At 47.4% G+C, this 22321-nt stretch overlaps 1 protein-coding gene and 7 non-coding genes across 8 annotated transcripts; all 8 read left to right on the forward strand.

Annotated features, from left to right (window-relative positions):
* Positions 1-106: 106 nt before the first annotated feature.
* On the forward strand, positions 107-179 carry Trnak-cuu (transfer RNA lysine (anticodon CUU)). Its single transcript has one exon. It is a non-coding gene; the product is annotated as a tRNA-Lys (tRNA).
* Positions 180-324: 145 nt separating this feature from the next.
* Trnak-cuu (transfer RNA lysine (anticodon CUU)) lies at positions 325-397 on the forward strand. The gene has a single exon. It is a non-coding gene; the product is annotated as a tRNA-Lys (tRNA).
* Positions 398-758: 361 nt separating this feature from the next.
* On the forward strand, positions 759-831 carry Trnak-cuu (transfer RNA lysine (anticodon CUU)). The gene has a single exon. It is a non-coding gene; the product is annotated as a tRNA-Lys (tRNA).
* A 1669-nt stretch (positions 832-2500) lies between these two features.
* On the forward strand, positions 2501-8567 carry LOC135385841 (uncharacterized). The gene is made up of 4 exons (XM_064615407.1): positions 2501-2685; positions 3483-5723; positions 7776-8127; positions 8358-8567. Exons 1-4 carry the CDS (start codon positions 2501-2503, stop codon positions 8565-8567), a joined length of 2988 nt encoding a protein of 995 aa, XP_064471477.1.
* Trnak-cuu (transfer RNA lysine (anticodon CUU)) lies at positions 6694-6766 on the forward strand. Its single transcript has one exon. It is a non-coding gene; the product is annotated as a tRNA-Lys (tRNA).
* On the forward strand, positions 6911-6983 carry Trnak-cuu (transfer RNA lysine (anticodon CUU)). The gene has a single exon. It is a non-coding gene; the product is annotated as a tRNA-Lys (tRNA).
* On the forward strand, positions 7127-7199 carry Trnak-cuu (transfer RNA lysine (anticodon CUU)). Its single transcript has one exon. It is a non-coding gene; the product is annotated as a tRNA-Lys (tRNA).
* On the forward strand, positions 7344-7416 carry Trnak-cuu (transfer RNA lysine (anticodon CUU)). Its single transcript has one exon. It is a non-coding gene; the product is annotated as a tRNA-Lys (tRNA).
* Positions 8568-22321: the final 13754 nt, after the last annotated feature.

The raw sequence follows: 22321 nt of genomic DNA on the forward strand, positions 1-22321 counted from the left end.
TTCGTAAATAGGCCTTCCATACTGTGTTTCCAATCAGGGTTAGATGCGTATAATTCGCAGCTAATGTATTAAGGATTCTCGTGTCCCTGTACCTCGCTTTCGTAGCGCCCGGCTAGCTCAGTCGGTAGAGGACGAGACTCTTAATCTCGGGGTCGTGGGTTCAATCCCCACGTTGGGCGTTGCTGTTTTCCGCTCAGTGGCTCCTTAGCATGCGACTTTCGTAAATAGGCCTTTCATACTGTGTTTCCAATCAGGCTGACATGTGTATAATTTGAAGGTAATGGAGTAAGGAGTCTCCTGTCCCTGTACCTGACTTTCGTAGGCGCCCGGCTAGCTCAGTCGGTAGAGCACGAGACCCTTAATCTCGGGGTCGTGGGTTCGAGCCCCACGTTGGGCGTTGCTGTTTTCCGCTTAGTGGCTCCTTGGCATGCGTCTTTCGTAAATAGGCCTTCCATACTGTGTTTCCAATCAGGGTTAGATGCGTATAATTCGCAGCTAATGTATTAAGGATTCTCGTGTCCCTGTACCTCAGTTTCGTAGCGCCCGGCTAACTCAGTCGATAGAGCACGAGACTCTTAATCTCGGGGTCGTGGGTTCGAGCCCCACGTTGGGCGTAGCTGTTTTCCGCTCAGTGGCTCCTTAGCATGCGTCTTTCGTAAATAGGCCTTCCATACTGTGTTTCCAATCAGGGTTAGATGCGTATAATTCGCAGCTAATGCATTAAGGATTCTCGTGTTCCTGTACCTCACTTTCGTAGCGCCCGGCTAGCTCAGTCGGTAGAGCACGAGACTCTTAATCTCGGGGTCGTGGGTTCGAGCCCCACTTTGGGCGTTGCTGTTTTGCGCTCAGTGGCTCCTTAGCATGCGTCTTTCGTAAATAGGCCTTCCATACTGTGTTTCTAATCAGGGTTAGATGCGCATAATTCGCAGCTAGTGTATTAAGGATTCTCGTGTCCCTGTACCTCGCTTTCGTAGCGCCCGGCTAGCTCAGTCGGTAGAGGACGAGACTCTTAATCTCGGGGTCGTGGGTTCCAGCCTCACGTTGGGCGTTGCTGTTTTCCGCTCAGTGGCTCCTTGGCATGCGTCTTTCGTAAATGGGCCTTCCATACTGTGTTTCTAATCAGGGTTAGATGCGTATAATTCGCAGCTAATGCATTAAGGATTCTCGTGTCCCTGTACCTCACTTTCGTAGCGCCCGGCTAGCTCGATGGTTTTCGCTGTGCTCGCGCAGATCGGACGCATTGAGTATGAGCTCTGACAGAGCTGCGAATACGGCTAGGCCTAGCCGGGATGACAGTTACAGGATGATTTTACTCACGATTCCTTCAGGTACAGTGGCTTTGAATACTGTGTTTCTGCATGCTGATCCGACGGGCAGACCGTACAACATTGGTCACCTTGGGGAAGCACTGAAAGACAAGATAAACAGGTGTGACGTGGCGTCAGTAGGACCTTTCCTTTTCAATCATCTCTGGGCCCTGACTTTTGAGAGTGCCGCGGCGCGGGATAAATTGCTGAGCTTGTGAGAGATAACTGTGAAAGGGAAAAAATGTATAATCCTTGACCCTCATAAGAAGGAAGTGCAAATCAAGGTACACTGGCTGCGCCATCATGTTCCTGATGAGGCAGTAGCGGCCGCCTTATGTCGCTACGGCGTCGTGTCTAATACCATCCGGGAAAAATGGAGAGATTCGTTTTTCGAGGGAGCAGAGACAACAACCAGGCACATGACAATCACTTTAGAGCGTGAGGTGACGGTGGAGAGCCTACCGCACCAGATGTACATCTGTGGCTGTCAGGTTCTAATTGCGATACCAGGCAGGCCGCCTCTATGTCTGCGGTGCAAGACGGTAGGGCACATTCGGCGGCAGTGCCACACCCCGTGGTGCAGGACGTGTCGTCGTTTTGGTCATGAGAAGACGAATGCGTTGTGACCTATGCGTCGAGAGCTCGTAAACATAGTAGCCATGACACCCAGTGCGAGATGGAGTTTGACGACGACAACGATAGTAATCCTCTGCCATCTACTGTTACATCGGGTCCAGTACCAGAGGCAGTTCCGTCGCCTGGCTACAGAGCTTCAGCTGAACCGGTTGACAGTGCGCAAACGGCGGAAGTGAACACCGTGCAAGTAAGCGTCATTCAACAACAAGATAAATCAGTGCCACAGGGCGCAGCGGAAAAAGAGGACAGAAAAACCTCGGAGGAGGACGATGAGTTGGGTACTTGGACTCTTCCGAAGAGGAAGAAGGGCAGAAAATCGTCTCCGGCTACCGTGCCTGCGGTGATAGTTGAAGTGGGACACTCTGCTCTGGACGACCCTGGTTTCCTGGCTTCGTAGCTTTATGCATGTGCAGTGGGCGTATGCCGTATGTGCGATGCTGGTTTATGTGTAGGACATGGTTAAATGTGTTCAGTGTTAGAATCCTCCAAAGCTGGTAAGTTGGTATTCATAATCTGTTGCGTTATACAAACTTTGGCCCGCTCTAAATTCCCACATAATGCCTGTTGATAGCCTAGTTTTTGCAACCCTTAACGTGCGAGGGCTAAGCGCGAGAAAGAAACAATATCAGCTGAAGCGTCTCCTTGACAGCTACCCGGGAATCGACGTTTTCGCTGCCCAGGAGACTAAGATGGGTACGGAACAGGGCATCGAGCAAATGCTGTCCCAATATTTCATGGATCAGTATGACGTTGTTGTAAGCCGCGCTGTTGGTCACTCGGCTGGAGTTATGCTTTTCGTACGAAAGCGTCTTTCCTATACTTGTGTGTACCATGCGGTAGACAGTGAGGGTAGGGCAGCTATGCTTGATGCCCTCATTGAAGGAGAGCTTTGGAGGATTTTATTTGTTTATGTGCCTAACGACGTAAATCAGCGGTGTGCGTTCTTTGAATCATCGGAGCAATACTTCAAGGCAAATTGTAACATGGTGTTCTTAGGGGATTTTAATTGCGTTCTGTCAGCGAATGACCGCAGCACGCCCCGGGGGATAGAAGACCCTAGTGCTGAGTGCCTTAAACGCATAGTAGAGGCATACGGTTTTAGGGACGCTGCTGAGCTCAGTACGCATGCAACCATCAAGTACACACACTTTCAAGGCAGCTCACATGCAAGGTTGGATCGTATATAGTTTTCCCGAGGCCAAAATCAGCGCAAAGATGTGTCTCGGTATGAAGTTCATCCGGTGTACTTTACTGATCACTGCCTCGTGATCGTCACCGTCGGAAATCGAGCTCGCGGCGTGGGCGATTCAAGGTCTTGGAAGTTGTGGAAAATGAATGCAATGCTCCTTGATGACGTGCCGTTTGTGGAATATGTTGTGGATAGGCTGGCCAACATCAGCTCTGACACGAGATGTGGGGCGGCGCAATGGGAGTACTTTAAGCAGGAGATCAGATCATTTGCAATTGAGCGAAGTAACGTATTGTCCTATCAACGCATGTATGAAGAGAACAAGTTGAAAGAGGCGTACTCTACTGCAGAGGCCGAGCTCTACTGCAGTTGGAAGCAGGAAACCCTGGATCGTATTTAGAGGAGATAAGCGACATTAAGCTTCGTCTAGAACTCCTCGACCATAACAGGTACGAAGGCGCAAGAGTTAGGTCCAGATCCAAACGGTTCCTTGCTGGTGAAGTTCCCACGAAAAGCAGCATCGCAGAGGAGCGTAAGCACACGGGTGGTCGGCTCATCACGTGCTTGGAAAGTGAGGGGAAAGTGGTGACTGACCTCGAGGACATAAAGGCCCATTTTGTGCAATATTACACAAGTTTGTTTGGGACGGCAGCTATCACTGCCAATCAGGGTTGTATCCAGGCTTTCCTCTCTGAAATGCCTAAGCTGGGGGAACCGGATAAAGAAGTGTTAGCGTCGCCGCTCACAGAAGAAGAAATCAGCGACGCAATTGCATCACTGAACTTAAATCGTTCCCCTGGACCGGACGGTCTATGTGCCGAGTTCTACAAGAAGTTTTCCGCTTATCTCGTGCCTATTTTGCTGGATGTATACGCCGAGGCTGAAGAAAACGGGATTTTTTCCGGCAGTTTCCGGCGATCGCACACCGTGCTGGTTCCTAAAAAAGTTGCAGAAAGTTCGACGGCAAAGGTTACTGATTACAGGCCAATTACCCTATGCAATGTCGATTACAAAATATACGCCAAAGTTATGGTTGCTCGACTACAACTTGTGTTACCTCAATTGATAGGTGATCACCAAGCGTGCGGAATAAGGGGTAGGACTATACTGACGAATATCCATGTGGTGCGTACCATTCTGGATTTGTGTCTGTACGAGGGGGACCATGTGGCCATGTTGCAGCTAGACCTTTCTAAGGCTTTTGACCGCGTATGTCACACATATTTGTTTGCGTTGCTGGAATACGTCAACGTGGGAGCTCGCTTTGTCGGCCGCATCAAGCTTTGTTACGAGCAAGTTGCCACGAGCCTCATCATTAACAACACTCTTGCCGCACCGATAATGCTGCGATCCTCGGTTCGACAGGGCTGTCCCCTGTCACCACTGCTCTTTGACTTGTACCTGGAGCCGCTGTGTCGGCGAGTCATCCGTCTGAATGATATCCACGGGTTCGAACTGGCCGGTACTGTGATCAAGGTGGCCGCATATGCGGATGATCTTGCATTCCTTGTCAAGGACAAACCTAGCGTAGTGAATGTCATGGAACAAGTTGATTTGTTTGGCCAAGCGTCTGGAGCGCGTGTAAACAAAGACCAGTCCTTAGGCGTTTGGTGCGGCCACTGGGCGACAACACCTGGAGCTTTTTGCGGAATTCCGTGGCAGGAACAAAACCCTCGTTATCTTGGTGTCCCGTTGCAAGAAACCAGGAACCCGAGTAGAATGTTGTCCCAGAGGCTCGACAACATAAGGAAACACGCTTTCATCTGGAGGAAGAAAGACCTTTCAATTTTTCAGCGAGCGACAGTATGCAACGTGTTTCTAGCTGCTAAACTGGTTTACCTTTTGCAAGTCTTGCAATGCCCGCGCAAAGTAGTGCACGCCTGTCACAGGATTTTTGCCACCACAATCTGGTGCTCTACATTTGAGAGGATGCGTCGCGACTATCTTTTTCGAAAACTTCGTGATGGAGGCCTCGGCCTACAGCACCTCTTTGTCAAACAACTGGTCATGAGACTCTGGTTCATTCGTGAGGAGCTGCATCCAGTTTTCGAGGGAGTAAAACGCATCCTTACATATAATTACATCCCGGAGTTACACGTCACGTTCACTGAGGGAACGGTGCGGTTAACAGGCTTTTTCAAGGAGGTCGTTGAGTGCATGCTGTTTTTGAAAGCCAGGTTTACCCTTGAATACCTCTTGTCTGTCAACAAGAAAACGCTGGCGGCCCACCTGATCGATACATTGTTCCCTGTGCCTGTCTATCGAGATATTCCACCCACTTGGCCAGGCAGGGATGTTTTGGTTCGAGTCCAAAGGATGCCAATCAAACCAAACATGAAGACATTCTTTTACAAACTTCATACGTCAACACTACCTGTCAAGGCATGGCTCGCGCAGAAGGGCATATACGTGCCCTGGTCGGCACACTGCAGGTTCTGCAACGTTCCTGAAACGCATGATCACCTTTTCTTAGACTGCACAGAAGCCCAGTTCTTCTGGGACGATCTCCAGTATAAAGTTTTCAAAACTCGACTTCGGCTTAACCCACACACCATACGGTTTCTCCCATTACACCCGAGGGAAACAGTCAGGTACGATATTGTCATGCTTATAGCCTTGTACTGTCTGTGGAAACATCGTATGGCTGACAGGAACGAAGAACCGTTAATGCCTCCTATGAAATACTTTAAGATAGAAATATCTCAACTTAAGCTGTGCCTTATGCGATGTTTAGAGCTGCCAGATTGGTTAGAAACATTGTCTGATGCCCTTACGTACTTGTAAAATCGTATGTACAAATTCAAAAGGTCTTCAGTTTCCTCTTTAGTTGTTTTGTAATGGCACACGGCGTTGCGACCGTGTGACGTACCTGTAGTTGTGTGCACTTGTGTGTTTTGTTAATAAAAGGTAAAAAAAAAGCCCGGTCAGCTCTCTGTATGTGTATTTTTACTCTCTGTATGTGACCTGTGTAACCTGTGTGTTGTGTACAATGTATTTTTTGTATCCTGTGTATTTGGATGCTACGGTGTGCATCATTCATTCATCATACATTACTCATTAACACTGTACAGTCATAGCTTATTTTAATGTTTGTAAATAAACGTGAGTACCTGGTGGAAAAAAAAAAAGCCCGGTCAGCTCAGTCGGTAGAGCACGAGACTCTTAATCTCGGGGTCGTGGGTTCGAGCCCCACGTTGGGCGTGGCTGTTTTGCGCTCAGTGGCTCCTTAGCATGCGTCTTTCGTAAATAGGCCTTCCATACCGTGTTTCCAATCAGGGTTAGATGCGTATAATTCCCAGCTAATGCATTAAGGCTTCTCGTGTCCCTGTACCTCCCTTTCGTAGCGCCCGGCTAGCTCAGTCGGTAAAGCACGAGACTCTTAATGTCGGGGTCGTGGGTTCGAGCCCCACGTAGGGCGTTGCTGTTTTCCGCTCAGTTGCTCCTAGCATGCGTCTTTCGTAAATAGGCCCTCCATATTGTGTTTGCAATCAGGGTTAGATGCGTATAATTCGCAGCTAATGCATTAATGATTCTCGTGTCCCTGTACCTCACTTTCGTAGCGCCCGGCTAGCTCAGTCGGTAGAGCACGAGACTCTTAATCTCGGGGTCGTGGGTTCGAGCCCCATGTTGGGCGTTGCTGTTTTCCGCTCAGTGGCTCCTTAGCATGCGTCTTTCGTAAATAGACCTTCCATATTGTTTTTCCAATCAGGGTTAGATGCGTATAATTCGCAGCTAATGCATTAAGGATTCTCGTGTCCCAGTGCCTCACTTTCATAGCGCCCGGCTAGCTCAGTCGGTAGAGCACGAGACTCTTAATCTCGGGGTCGTGGGTTCGAGCCCCACGTTGGGCGTTGCTTTTTTCCGCTCAGTGGCTCCTAGCATGCGGCTTTCGTAAATAGGCCCTCCATATTGTGTTTCCAATCAGGGTTAGATGCGTATAATTCGCAGCTAATGCATTAAGGATTCTCGTGTCCCAGTGCCTCACTTTCGTAGCGCCCGGCTAGCTCAGTCGGTAGAGCACGAGACTCTTAATCTCGGGGTCGTGAGTTCGAGCCCCACGTTGGGCGTTACTGTTTTCCGCTCAGCGGCTCCTTAGCATGCGTCTTTCGTAAATAGGCCTTCCATACTGTGTTTCCAATCAGGGTTAGATGCGTATAATTCGCAGCTAATGCATTAAGGATTCTCGTGTCCCTGTACCTCACTTTCGTAGCGCCCGGCTAGCTCAGTCGGTAGAGCACGAGACTCTTAATCTCGGGGTCGTGGGTTCGAGCCCCACGTGGGGCGTTGCCGTTTTCCGCTCAGTGGCTCCTCAGCATGCGTCTTTCGTAAATAGGCCTTCCATATTGTTTTTCCAATCAGGGTTAGATGCGTATAATTCGCAGCTAATGCATTAAGGATTCTCGTGTCCCTGTACCTCGCTTTCGTAGCGCCCGGCTAGCTCAGCTTTCCACTTTCCGGCGCTTGTGCTAACCGGTCATGTGCATCATGAGCTCCGTTGTGGCGGCTGTAACGGCTAGGCCTAGCCGGGTAAACAAGACAATGACAATGACGAAGGATACTACTGAATACCGTTTCATTATGCCACCAATGCCCTCCGGGAAACTTGCCTGCAACACCTTTTTTCTCCATGCGGACCCTACCAGAAGACCTTATAACGTGCACCATTTCGGTGAAGCACTTGATGGAAAAGTTAGGAAGGAAGATGTCGCCAACTTCGGAGTGTACCAGTACAGCCATATATGGACTATTAGCTTCCATAATGGCGAGGCTAAGGACAAACTGCTTGCACTGAAAGAGATAGAGGTGAAAGGAAGGACGTGTAAAATCGTCGATCCCAACTTCAAAGAAGTTGTGGTGAAAGTTCATTGGATCCCGAGGTGCGTACCTGATGAAGCAGTCATTCGTACGTTCGCTGCTTTTGGGAAAGTGAAAGAGGTCACTCGGCAAACATGGAAAACGTCGTTCTTCGAGGGGGTGGAAACGACAACGCGTGAGGTAACCTTGCAAATGAGGGAAAGCGTTTCGGTGGATGACATTCCCCATCTGACATTTATTGCGGGTTGCCAGGTCCAACTAGATGTGCGTGGACGTGCACCGCTATGTTTGAGATGCAAACAGGCTGGGCACATAAGGAAGGCATGTAACACTCCCTGGTGTAAAAAATGCCGGAGATTTGGACATGAGGAAAATGAATGTGTCACTACGTATGCATCGCTAACTAACAGGACGAACCTGACAAGGAAATGTACACCGAAGAGACGGACGGAGACACGGCCATGGAAACGAAGTTGAATGAAAAAGAAGAGAGCAATGAAGCATTTGTAAATGTCGAGAGACAGGACAAGGTAGACGAGGCTCGACAGAATGAGGAGGACGATGTAGCGATGAATGAAAGGGAACTGACAACGAAAAGAACAGCGGGGCGGGGAAACTAAAAAAAATGTTTTCTAAAAAACTACGAACAGTTGGACCAAGATATTTCGCACACATATTCAGTGTTTGGTAATGAACACACAGCGCGAGTATCGCTCAGTTCTGCGACACTTCAAAATCGGCATGTGCGTGTGAAAAAAGAGATTTGGGGAACAGAAAGTGGCAGGACAACACCGCTTCATCAGCGTGGACGCTGCAAGTGTTCATCCATTTCTCCTTCCTCTCTCTAAACGCAGTACCTGACCACTAAAAACGTTAATGAAGACAACAGCAGTTAGCTATCAGCCACGCATTTCCTGATAAAAGCAGTTTTATGGTAGATATAAAATGGAAGCGTTGAACCGGTTCGCGAACCGGTTCGGGGCTGCGAACCGGTTTGTTCGATTTCTGGCGTGGCCGAGCCGGAACTGAACCGGAACGAAATCCAAGTAACGTGAACCCGAAACCGAACCGAACCCATATTTTTTTGTGTTTCGACACCCTGCCTTTTTACTGGTTATTTTTTTCTTCTTTCGAAAGGCTCTTTTACAGCTATAACCGCTGAAGCAGAGGTGCGATCGACGAAACGTGTATTAAAAAAAAGACGAATCCTGCGCGTTAACCACTGAGCCACGCGAGCTGAGCCACGTTCGTCCCTCGTCATTGAACGTCGTTCGTTTCCCACTTCACCTGGAATCGTTGAACTGAGTCTTTCCTATGGGCATCAGACGAAGATGAACCATGTCGAGGAAGGAACTGAAGAATTTAGGAACGCCTTTGTTTATCCCGGCCTGCATCTGTGAGGAAGAACTAAGCAAGAACACCAGTGATGGGATCGAAATGTTATTCCGGGAAGAAGGAGGTGGGAGAGAGCGAAGTCGCGGCACCAGGTATGCAAGTAACTAAGGGATAATATAGCCCACTGGGTTCTAGACCATATTGGTAGACTTTGCGCGGGAGGCTGTGCGGAAACACGGTCACTTTTTGGAACGGCCTTTCGCCATTTAAGTAGAGCCGATGTGGAAAGTCATGTACGACCCGCGGGTGACCCTCACGTTGTTGCGGGCGGCGGTTACAGGTTTCCGTCATCGTTGACGGCGGAGCGGGCAGCGATTCAGCTGCAGTCGACGCATTTTACCAAAACACTATTATAAAGAACACCGAGTTGCTCGATTTTAAAACCGAAACCTACGGTCATGGCATGGAATGTGTACTACGCCCCCCCCCCCCCCCTCTTCTCCACATAGCTTCTGCCACACAGTCCTGTTTACCGGGCACGGGGAACGCGTCTTTGTGCCCGTCCTTGTTTATGTCGCGTTGCGTATCATCATGTCGCAAGCCAGAAACCAACACGCAAGTCCACCTCCTTGTCCCCTTCGCTGGTGTCGTGCGGGAAACACACATGAGCCATTCCACGCCAAGTTGTCCAGAGGTGCCGCTCGACCGCCCTAGAATTTTATGTGAATGTTTTTGGTGGTTCCTTATGACTCCGAAACCAACAGAACATGGTCTTCTCTAACGAGATTGTAATTTATAGGGCGCAGACCCCCTCAAAGGTGCAGTGCTTGGCGAAAACCTACGTCGTTTTAAGCAGGTATTACGGCCCACGTAATGCACGGAGCATCTTATTTGATAGGGGAGAGTTTATTTTACGGTATGTAAGCAATTTTCACCATCGCAGTTGACGCTTGTGGCGTGCACGAAATTGGCAAAGTTTGCGCAAGTTTACCTTTTTTTTGCAATATAAAATTGTACAATTTCTGCTTCAAAATTTATATATATAGCCCCGGTGTTGTACTTTCAACACAAAAAAAAAATCAAATTCCGTCGGTGCACTGTAAGCTGCAGTAAAGAATCGCTAAGTTGTAAAAATTGGACAAAATGCGCATTTTTTACGAAAAAAATTTGGTGTGGGGAGGTAGAGATAGAAGCATGATCAAGGTGTCATTCGATGCACAGTTTTCCTAGCAAGATGTAGCAAAAAAATCTCAGAGGTACTTTTTGTTAAACTCAAATAATATTTTTTTAATTGAATGTATCTTTGCAAACGTGTATGCGCGCTGCGGCGCAGCGTACCGAATGTACAACTGAGGGGGTCACTCACAAAACACTAGTCGGAAAGAAAACACTAGGCAGTCGCATTATTGAAGAGCAAATAACGGTTGGAAGCACGTGTTTGCCTCCTTCGAGACCGGACGGTTGTGCAGTGAGCTCTCATCAAGCTGGCCATCTTGCGCTCTAACGAAACTTGTAGCCAGCTCGCGGTGGTGGTATGTAAGTGAGAAGTAAAGACGTGGAGATAGGGGTCCATTTGAACTTCATGGTACCATATGGCTGACTTTTGGCCGTGTAGCATCCGGCATACGTCAGTCGAGTCGTTGGCATGACTAGAGTAATCACGACATAAACAGTGATGAAGTACTGCCTGCACCGAACGCAAGGGGAGAATGTTCTAACCAGTAAGTTCCTGGTGTGGTTCCTTCAATTTTTTTTTTGTATGTGCATGTCATTTTAGTATTGGAAACAGATCATTTTAGCTGTCCACTCCTGCTGCACACATATAAAGCTTACTTCGTAACTGTGATGTACGATCTTTTCGTTTTGTGCGCCAACAGTTGAGATGTTCGTAGAAGAGATAATTTTGCCAGTCACGGGTGCTATCACTTTCGATACCGGATAAGCTATTTCCGAGCATTTCTGTTGTGTACAAAGCTATGATACATGTACTGCGTTATTCAGGTCAGATCTAACATTTGCTTTCAAAGTCATCTTGCATAAGGGGCATAGTTATTTCAGAGAAACATGGGTGAGCGTACGAGGACATGCACATTAATACTGCTTGCCATATGAAGACACTTTAGTGTATAAGCAAAAACCTTAAGAGTGACTACAGGGAGGTCTGGGACTTTTCAACTAGTCCTTGGCTTACATGTTGACTTTCGCAGTTCAGCTCACACGCACACACACACAAAAAAAACTACAAGTTAAACCCTCGTTACCGTTGTCTCATGGTAGTGATGAGACTCCAAGGAACAAGGCAAAAAGTCCCAGATCTCCATGAAGTCATTTTGAAGGTCAGGCTTACACACTAGACCTTACACGGCAAGCAGTATAAATGTGCCTGTACTCGAACACTCGCCCATGTTTCTGTGAAATAACCATTCCCCGTGTGAAAGATGACTATCAAAGAAACGTTATACCTGACGTGAATAACCCAGTATCATAGCTTTGTACACAACAGAAATGCAAGGAAATAGTGCATCCCATATCATAAGTGATAGCACACGTGACTGACAAATTTTTTTATATACTTATAAGTACGTCTCAACTTTTGGCGCACAAAGTGAAAAGATCCTACGTCACGGCTACTAGGTACGTGCAAGAGGAATATACAGCTAAAAGGTTATCTTCCCAATACTGGAATGAATTGGGAATGAACACACACATGCAAAAAAAAAAATGAAAGGAACAGTGGCACATCCAAGGAACTTACTGGTGAAAGCCTTTTCGGCTTGTGTTCGGTACAGGCAGTACTTTATCACTGTTCATGTCATGATTACTCTAGTCATGTCAACGACTCGACTGACTGATGCCCGACGCCACACGGCCAAATATCAACCATACGGTACCATGAAGCCTCAATGGACCCCTCTCTCCATGTCTTTACTTGGCTCTCACTTAGCACCACCGCAAGCTGGCTAAAAGTTTTGTTAGAGAGCAAGATGACCACCTTGATGAGCGCTCACCGCACAACCATCGGGTCTCGAAGGATGCAAGCACATGTTTGCAATCGTTATTTGCTCTTCAATAACGCGACTGCCTAGTGTTTTCTTTCTGTCTAGTGCTTTGTGAGTGACCCGCTCAGTTGTTCATTCGCCGCAGTGCGCATACACGTTTGCAAAGTTCCCCTCAGTTAAAAAATATTATTTCAGTTTAACAAAAAGTACTTGTGAGATTTTGTTGCTACGTCTTGCTAGTAAGACGGTGCATCGAATGGCACTTTTGATCACGCTTCTATCCCGACCTCCTCACACCGAATTTTTCGGTCAAAATTGTGCATTTTGTCGAATTTTTACAACTTCCCGATTTTTTACTGCGGCTTACAGTACACCGGCGTGGTTGCATTTCTTTTGTGTTGAAAGTACAGCATGGGTGCTATAAGACACAGAATTTTGAAGAAGAAATTCCTAAATTTTATATTGCAAAAGAAATTGGTAAACTTGAACAAACTTCGCTAATTTCGTGCACGCCACAAGCGTCGAGCCCGTCGAATGTGATGGTGAAAATTGCTTACATACGGTAAAATGAACTCTCCTCCATCAAATAAGACGCTTTCTAAAATGCTCCGTGCCTTACTTGGGCCGTAATGCCGGCTTAAAACGACATAGGTTTTCGCCAAGCACTGTACCCTATAAATTTAAATTTCGTTAGAAAAGGCCAATGTTCTGTTTCTTTCGGAGTCAGAAGGAACCACTAAAAAAATTCACATCGAATTCTAGAAGTGGGGGGGGGGGAAGCGGCACCTGTGGATCTGATGACGTTGTGGAATGGCCAACATACATATAATTATCAAGCATAGACCAGGGAGTACTCTTAGTTTACGCGTCAACGTTCATCGCGTTGCGAGTTAGGGAAGGGTAACGGTACTGGTAACGGAAACAGAAACGGTATATTAACGAAATTGGAGATGTTAACGGAAACGGAAACGCATACCACGGTCCTCGATTACCGGAAACAGAAACGGAAACGAATTTATCGTCCGGTATTGAATTCGGGTAACGGCTATTCCTGTTGTGCGATGACATTTTAGTGATTTTTCGCTTTTTGTTTCTGCATTGTGATGACTCCATTTCCTGTAATGCTCTAAATACGACACAGGGAGCATGGAAAGAAAGCCCAAATTGGATCTCGAGGGTGCATCCCTCACTCACCTCGCACCAGTCCTCATAACTCCATGACATCAACACATGACTATACTCCACCGGAGCATGAGGATGCCAGCCAATGGTTTTTAGTTACTTATTTTGTACTTTTTTTCTTTTCGTTGTGGCCATGGGAGTATTATTTACTATTGAGAGCGCCCGCCTATGAATGCGACATTTGATGGAAGTTACGCCCACCTTGAGTTGGAATCCGAGTGACTGAAGACTGAAAACATGTTCCTACATATACAGGGTGCGTCATTAAAAACTTCCCAGAATTTTTACAAAAAAGCTGTGGGAGCAGCATAGATGTTTTTGCAGGTGAGTTCTACGGTCAGGCGGACATCCTCTGGAAAAAGTATAACTACCAGATGACTAATTACCTGAAATTCATTAATTAATCTTTTAATTAGGCAATTTCGGGCAAAAGCTAGATATTGAGAGATTATCCTCGTTGAGCACCTTTCCACGTTTAAAAAATCCTGAAACACGCACATGCGCTAAAATATCCATCCCCGAACAACAACAACAACTTTATTTTCAGAAGGAGAGTGGGGGGTTCATCGCCAGAGGCGATACTCTACCCCATTGCTGCTGGGGATGTGGGGTATGAAATACTGAGCCCCTTCACAATAACGATCGGAGTCCGATGCCGTTGCTGGGCTGGACTAGGCCAGGGACCAAGCAATTACGAGAAGGAGAAGGGGCGAGAGTTCAGCTGACGAAGAGACTCGGAGAGTGCGGTTCGGAAAGGTTGGTAGTGGGGGCAGTGAAGAAGTAAGGTCGGTATGCAAATGAGCCAAAACCGAAACCGCGGCGACCGGGAACGGGGGGAGTACGGCGCTCATTGCACGTCAGAGGGCCACGTGATTTGGAGCGGTGGAGATAATTTGAGTGGGTGCCGCTCAGCTGGCCTAGATAAACCCCTCTCCGGCCCAAATAAGTCCGTCGGCGTGACTGATACGCTCCTGAGGCGCGCTTTTTCAATTTTGGCTCATTTGCATACCGAAATTCCGGTATGGATATTTCAGTGCACGTGCGTGTTTCAGGATTTTTAAACGTGGAAAGGTATTCAACGAGGATAGTCTAGCTCTCAATCTGCTATCTCGCTTTTGCCCGAAATTCCCTAATTAAAAAAATAATTAATGAATTTCAGGTAATGAGTCATCTGGTAGTTACATACTCTCTTCCAAAGGATGACCGCATGGCCGCCGAACTCAAATGCAAAAACAACCTCTATGCTGCTCTCACAGCTTTTTAAGTAAAAATTCTGGTCAGTTTTTAACTGTGCACCCTGTATATATATCTTGCAAGATGTGCGCATCCCAACAACGTGAAATGACTTGTGTAGTGTGTACGCGTGACACCGAAGCAGCACCTGGGCAAAACAGGGTGCTGATAGAGCCAGACGGGCTGTCCTCCTGCAGCTCTGTAACAACCGTTCCATTACCGGAAACAGTAACGGAAACGAAAATATAGCAGTGAGGAAAATGGAAACGGTAACCAAAATGCGCCCGTTATCCTTCCCTGGCGAGTACCGGGTAGGGTGCTGGTGAGCTTTTGAAAAAAAAAAAAAATATGCGGGTTGCCGGCGGATGCGGGTCGGCAACGCATATTTTGGAACGGCACGCGGTCGGGTGCGGATGTGAACCTGCGGGTGCGGGTCGGATGCTGGTCAGATAATTCACAGCCGCGCAGGACACTGCCAGAGCGCTATATAGTCCAAGAAATGTTTGGCAGACTACGGCAACGACATTTGTATCAGCGGAAGTAGCGGGGAGGCGGCGGTAGCCATCAAACAATGGCCAATGTCAGGTTAGGTTAAGTTAGCCTGGGATAGTTTGGTGAGGTTAGGTTAGGTTAGGTTTGTGCAGCTTGCCTCATTGCTTTGCATCAGTGCAACTTGTGATTGACACGCTCTAGTCGGTGCTACCATCGGGCTGTGTCGCCGATGTACCGTTGCCTTAGTTTATCTACATTTATGTTGATGGTTCCTTCCTTTTGCATTCACAAGCACACGTTGCAGTGCCCACATTTTATGTCTTGAATTTCTCGCCCAGATGTTCCGGACGTAGAACCAGCGCACGGAGTTAGAACGCCAGAGATCCAGCCAGTGGCAGCCGCAGTTCTGTCCCAGGCATCAGCTCTCCAGTCGGCGTGCGTAGCGCCGGTATCCAAACGCTCAGAGAAAGCAACACCGGAGAGAGACGAAGGCAACTTGGGATTTATGATTCTCCTAGGAACCCTATTAATTCTACTGAGCGGCACCATTATCCTGGTGTTCATCGAGAGGAGTTTAATGTTTCAGAAAGCGACGGAATCTGTTAATAATGATACAACATCCTGACGCCTCGAAGACTATTTACCTTGCGGTTGTTGATCCACATGTGAGTTCGCAGGTCTGTGAATGGACAATTATTATTCTACAATATTTGGACTTCGGAAAGTATGAGGTGCTCTTCTTCAGGATCCAACACTTTGCAACCTACCAGAGGTAAAGAATGTGTGGTGCCGTAGCCGCCAAGCATGTGCGGGCGACGTTCAACAACGCAAGAAAAAAAAAAACAGAATTCGGAGCCAGAAAGGGAGAATGGTGGATGCAACATGTGTACAAGGCAAGGGAAGTTAGTAAGACGAGCACCAAAGACATTGACTGTCAAAGACAAAAACGGTGCATTGTGTCCATTTCTAAACAAAATAATCGGTCCTGTGAGTGAGCCCAAATAGGTATCACTCCAATGTTTTCCTCAGGGTGTCGAGGACAAAACGCCTATACTATACAGACGCGATGATCAGAATGTTTTCCTATGTTCCCAATTCGTATTTACTTCATTGTGTTTACACATATCATAAAACAGCCGTTTGGGCAGCACATAGAGCGTGGTTGCCGAGTTCCAAATGTACTCACCAGACTCGACAATGCTCCTAGGTAGGCAGTTGGAAAATATATTTGCGTGTTTTTGTTTTGTTTTTGTTAACTCTTTTCTGGATACTGCAAATACATCCTGTATGTGCACAAAATTTTCACATGCCCTCACACAGGAGCAAAAAGTTCCTCAACGAGTCTATGCCGGTTAAAACCCCTCGAAAAATATAGGAACAGATGATGAAACATAGGTGTATTGGTACGACATCGAACAAAAGTGCATTCGTCATAGCGGGTTGAAAATCCTTCCCTGGACCCAACAAGGCCCACAAGTGTCGAACAAACATGAAGATCATGATTGTATTTCATGACTGGAGGTGGGTGTTCATCGTGAGTTCGTTCCACGTGGCCACATTGTCTGCGCGCAGTTCTTGCGACTGCCTACGGAGTCGCCAACAACAGGACTCGAGAACACAGTTTCTCGATCGAACTCTCATGTGCATATCCCGCGAGTTTAGTCACTCCGTCACACGTCCTCTGCCCCTTACACATGAACGGCCTTTATTGTCACAACGATGTGGCGCTCTAGGCATGATTACTGCTGTTCTACGTGAGCATCCTCAAAATCGTTTGAGGGAGGCTGAAGAGGCTAGATGAGTGGGGAAAATAAGACCTGGTTGCTCCACCATGAGATCCACCCGCTCGTGGCTCCTTGTTCGTGAATTATGGCCAAACATCTCTTGTCCTGCACTCATCTCGCCAGGGGCCCTATTCCGCGCCGCTGTCGAGCGCTAGCGACGGTCTCGATCGGTAGAAGGCGATGATTACGAGCACACCTGCCACTTTTGGTATTCCCATGCCACTTTTAACGACGGTGCGCTTGTGTTGTTGACTGTCGTTAGAGGTTAAGATGTCTGGTGGTGGTGGTGGTGAAAGGGCTCGCCGTTGTCGGCCTCACAGAGGTGGGCAACGTCACGACTGACGCCTTGGGGGAATGTGCGTCCTGGGCCGACTTCTAAGAGAACTGTGCCGACATATGTATGAAAACAACTGAGCAAAACCCCCGGGAAAACCCCAGATTGCACAGCCGGCACCGGGATTCAAACGCTGATACCTCCCAGTCTGTCTCGACGTGACTTGGCCAGCACGCTAACCACTGAGCCACGGGAGCTGGTAGAGGTTAAGATGTCTGGGAACGAGACGCCGCGCTCTCAGCCAATAGACGATTCCAAGGTGACGGGCCTCGTCGTGTGGGTCGCGCAACGGATTGCGGGTATCTTGGGGGTGGCAGGCTCCGTCGTCTGCTACGCCATGTGCTGCTCCATGTGACAGTGGGCTTTGTGTGATCGTTCCTATGATGTGCGTGTGTGTCAGGGCGTCATAAAGGCATGGCACAGCAGACCGCAAGGTAAGTATCCCATTATGAAGTATTTGAAACGAATAAACGTTTTAAGAAAAGCTATTCATGACGGTAGTAAATGTAAACTGCTATGAACGATTGCAGATGACGCCTGTGACAGATATATAATCGTCAAAACTACCTGTAAAAGCATGCTGTTTACAGTTGGGATATGCGCGTGCTAGCCCTCAATTTGCGGTGAAAGAAGAGCAAAACCATGTAGCAGACAGCAAAGGCACTTCCGTGTAGTGTTTTTGCCATCAAAGCTAGCTGTCAAACAAAGACGAAAGGGGGAGGCCTAACTGATCCTTGCTCACCAGGATTGGCAATTCATGCAAAAATACAGCAAACCTTACCTGAGCAGCATTTTTAGAAATGCTGTTGCTGAAGTTGATGTGAATGTTATAGTTGTGTCTAAAGCGGCGGCACAACTGTAACAGCAGTGACGCAGTCCTGCCTTAGTGACCTTTCCATTTTGCCTTCCCTCCTTTTTTTTTCTGTAATAAACATATCCCCCCTCCCCTAGTGACGCAGTTCCAGTTGAGCTCCTTGTCTCTAATGTTTTCCCGTTTCTTTTTCAACAGAGCACACTGCTCTTTCACTTTCTCTACCGAAAGGTCCATGGACCAAAGAACTGAAGGACTTTCCAGCACATTTCTCAGAAGCATTTCATAGCTGGATACCGAATGTTCAAGGCAGAGAAAGTGCGTAGTGTAATTATTTGCAAGGCAGACGGCAAAATCTGGGTTAAAGCAACTGTGGAGGCATCCTTCTCGCTTTCCAAGAACTACATGTGTGGTGCACTTCTACAAACTGGGAAGCATCGAGAAAGCATCGGATGCCAGTGCTGTGCTGGATCATTAGGGGCATGTAAACATGTTGTTGCGGTGCTCTGGTTCCTTTTGGATGTTGTACGAAGTGGTGAGCACTATATTAGGGATTCGAAGTCTTGCGCCGAAAAGCCCAGGACGTGGGGAACTGGTTCACGACGGTCCAAAGTAAAAATCACGAGGTTCTCCGATTTGCGATTTGTGAAACACGACCCAAAGGAGAGGCAGTTCTAAGAGGACATGAAAGCAGAGGACCGAGCACACATCCTACATGTGCAACAGCGGGACTTCAGAATGTTGAAGGAGCAGCTTGAACAACATAACATTTGTTCAATGTTCACAGAAATTTTAGAGTGTGCGGTTTGCATGCCTGTGGTAAGGACAGCTTCTTTAACAACGACAGCGACTGTATCGGATACAGAGGATCTCCCAATCTCTCCCAAGAAGTGTCTTGTGGGCAGATCAACTACCAAGTGACTACGATTTCGGTGGTTGTGCTCCAACTCTTGAGGAGGCGCATGAGCTGGAAAAGAACACGAGGCAGCAAAGCAGCTCCGACATATGGCTTTTCGAGAGGAAAAAGCGTCTCACTTCCTCCCATATCGGTGAAGGTATCTCTCGAAAAGCTGCGGCTAACGAAAAAATTGTAAGAAGAGTCTTTTCCAACACCTCTTTCACCAACAAGTATGCATGGCTGAGGGCATCACCAATGAAGAATCAGCGATTCAGTGCTATGTACAAAAACTAGAGGGACGTATGCTTGTGTACAACTGCGGACTGTGTGTTAACCCCGGGGTACCAATGCTTGGAGCAAGTCCTGACAGAGTCGTGGTGGAATGCGACACTGGAGAACATGGGCTGGTGGAAGTCAAAACCTTCGCTGCAGCAAAGGAGAATAGGCTTTCGCCGGAGGAGTCCTTTAAGGCAGCAGCATATCTGAAGGATGGTAAACTTCGACCTTCCCATAAGTATTTCTACCAGGTGCAGGGTCAGTTGGCTATTACTGGGCTTGAATGGTGTGATTTTGTAGTGTTTGGTAGACAACGGAAGTGAGTGTACAGTACAACGAATAATGTTTGACAGGTCCCTGTGGACTTACAAAATGCTACCACGTCTCCTGACCTTCTTTGACATGTACAAATCAGAACGAATGATTAAAGTCTGAGTGCAGTAGTGCTTTAATAGTCGTTTCTGTACAGTTTCTCCTTCAGCAAGGATGCACACACAGTATGACAATCTTTGTGCTGTCAGCAGATCTTACAAGGGGCCTTGAAGGCTAGAAAATGCCAACAATCATCTACCGAGCAATGGTTCATCAGTATAATTACAAAGGTGGCAGCATATCTTCCATACCTTGTTAAGTTTCCTTGACATGGCATTTGGGAAACTGTTACGCAAGATGCGAAAGCATTTTATGCTTCGGATCACGCGCTCCACATGGACACGAAGGCTAGAAATTTTCCTGGTTTGCATCTCCTGTTCTGGGGAGAGTTGTCCCTTTCCTTTCAAAAAAGGAGATATGTTCAAAGATACCCCACGAGCCCTCAGGCCCTCTTGTATGATGAACCCCCGGTCTGCCATTACTGCATCACCTGACTCAAGCAGCTCATACAGACCACTTTCCCTTGTTATCTCCTGATCAGAGACCCTCCCTGGTGATAAGTCAGAAATGAAGGAAATAAATCCGTTGGGTGCGATGCCGACAAGTCCCTTTGCTGTGTTGTAGCTCTTATATGAGCTGTATGTGTCACTTTGTGTGTTGTAGTCTGATGGAACTTCAATAAATAGTTCGGTACAGTCGATAATGACGCGTGTTGTCAGATAGAAATCCCGAAATGCAGACGGCATGTACCTGTTCACAGTCTCCCGTGGTGGCCATATTGGGACCTGAGTTAGGAGAACACCCAGAAGGAGAACACATTGCACACAGTAGACACTGACACGTCAAAACGATAGGCTATGTCTTCCCCTAAGAGTCCAACCCTTAGTCTGGCAAACACAATCACAAATTGTTCTTTCAAGAATAGAACGCTCCGCACCTCACTACCACGTTTAGCTGACTCATGCATGTGCTTCACGTACATAAAAAAGGCGTTTAGTCTTGCTGCATCCTTGAAGCCAGTGTAGAATTTGACACTGATGAAAGATGAAAGTCACTGAAAAGGTTAGCCAGCTGTACGGATCGAACCCATATCCTCTGGATTACCAGTCCAGGGCTCTACCAATTGAGCTAAGCTAACACGCCTCTCCAGCGACTTTCGGGGTGCGTCATCTGAAGGGACGACAAACCAGTCACTCACTCTCACTCACCTTCCTTTCACTCTTACATTTTTCGCTCACTCATACACACATTCATACGACGGAAATCGACGCAAGCGGCACCTGTTGAACAAGAGATAAACTGATGTTCTGAGGCTGGAACAACATAGAAGGGACAGATATCTGTAGATGTAGCAAAGATGTATCTGTCCCTTCTATGTTGTTCCAGCCTCAGAACATCAGTTTATCTCTAGAATTTGACACGTTTGTCGTCTTTTAGGAACGTGTCTGTTGATGATGCCTTCTGCTGAGGTTGCTGGCTCTTTGCAGCTTTTACCTTTTCCTCGTGCAGTTGCAAATGGAGGGCCTCTACGTAATTCCTAAATTTCATGTTGTCTTCTCGAAGCCTTTCATTTTCCTCTTGCAACTTCTGACACTGTTCAAGGAGAGAATCCCTGTTGGCACTTATCTGCGCGACTGCTTCTTGTGCGTAGCCATGGAATGAGTATGCATGGTCACGTTCTGCAGGAAATATGTACTTTTAATACAAGAAGATGGAGAACTCTTGTTATAAGTTGTGCAGCCTGTCTAGTGAGCTTCAGTCTGCGTGCAATTCATCACAGTGCCCGTGCATGGTATGCTTAGGAGATCGCCATTCGAAGTGTAAATGGCAGTTTTTGAATATTTGCTTGTCACTAATTGCCTCATTGTGAAGATTGATTAAGCTGCAGCGCATGTATACTGAACAGCAGCATAAATCAATAAAGCAAACGACAACAAAGTGAGTTGCCGACATCAGCACCAGTCCATACTTGAGGTCAGGGGTGGCAGAACAGCGTAGTTAGGAAGAGATGTACAAAGAGCGAGTTTGCGAGACCACAGGTTTTACATTCCATGGAACTCAGAGCGTTTCACTATCGTCGTTGGAAGTACTACTTGTGTATGACACATGAGTAAGGAACTAACCTTTCGCATCTTCTGACATGCTTTGTGGCACTTCTTGCGCACTGTTCGCTACATCTGGCCCAACCTGGTTAAAGTCGCTGGCTATTCCTACAGAGCACAAGTGACGAACACAGTAGATGTTCTGACTACTAAATGGCTGCACTACACCACGGACAGACAAAGACACACAAAACAAAGTTAAACGATGAGGCACGCAATAAATCACGAAGTCAATACCTCTTGTCGGCACAGACTGTAGTAGTTCGACGTTCGCACCGATCACGAGCTCGCTCTGTTGCTGCACACTTGAGGCGGGCGCAGGGGTTCTGATTTCTTTTTGGCCACTGCGTTTAAGTATACCGTGTTAATATCCAGGGAGCAGTCAGTCCTGAGGCGTGACATGCACACTGTATGACGATATTTCACTCACCTTATTGTGAACAGGGAAGGGCCCGTTCCTTCAAAGCCCAATCGGAGAAAATACTGGGTAGATGATCCATATAGCCACGTCGTCCAGTAACATTAAAGTGCGCTCCACACACTTTGTGATACGTAG

Source organism: Ornithodoros turicata, chromosome 1 (genome assembly GCF_037126465.1).
Source record: "Ornithodoros turicata isolate Travis chromosome 1, ASM3712646v1, whole genome shotgun sequence".
In the NCBI taxonomy this organism is placed as follows: Eukaryota; Metazoa; Arthropoda; class Arachnida; order Ixodida; family Argasidae; genus Ornithodoros; species Ornithodoros turicata.

Bases quoted from the DNA above. Each gene is read 5' to 3' on its own strand.
- LOC135385841 (XM_064615407.1), top strand. From the start codon at position 2,501: ATGCCTGTTGATAGCCTAGTTTTTGCAACCCTTAACGTGCGAGGGCTA. The intron at 2,686-3,482 runs GTATGACGTTGT...ACTCTACTGCAG, and splicing joins TCCCAATATTTCATGGATCA to AGGCCGAGCTCTACTGCAGT. The intron at 5,724-7,775 runs GTACGATATTGT...GGACCCTACCAG, and splicing joins CACCCGAGGGAAACAGTCAG to AAGACCTTATAACGTGCACC.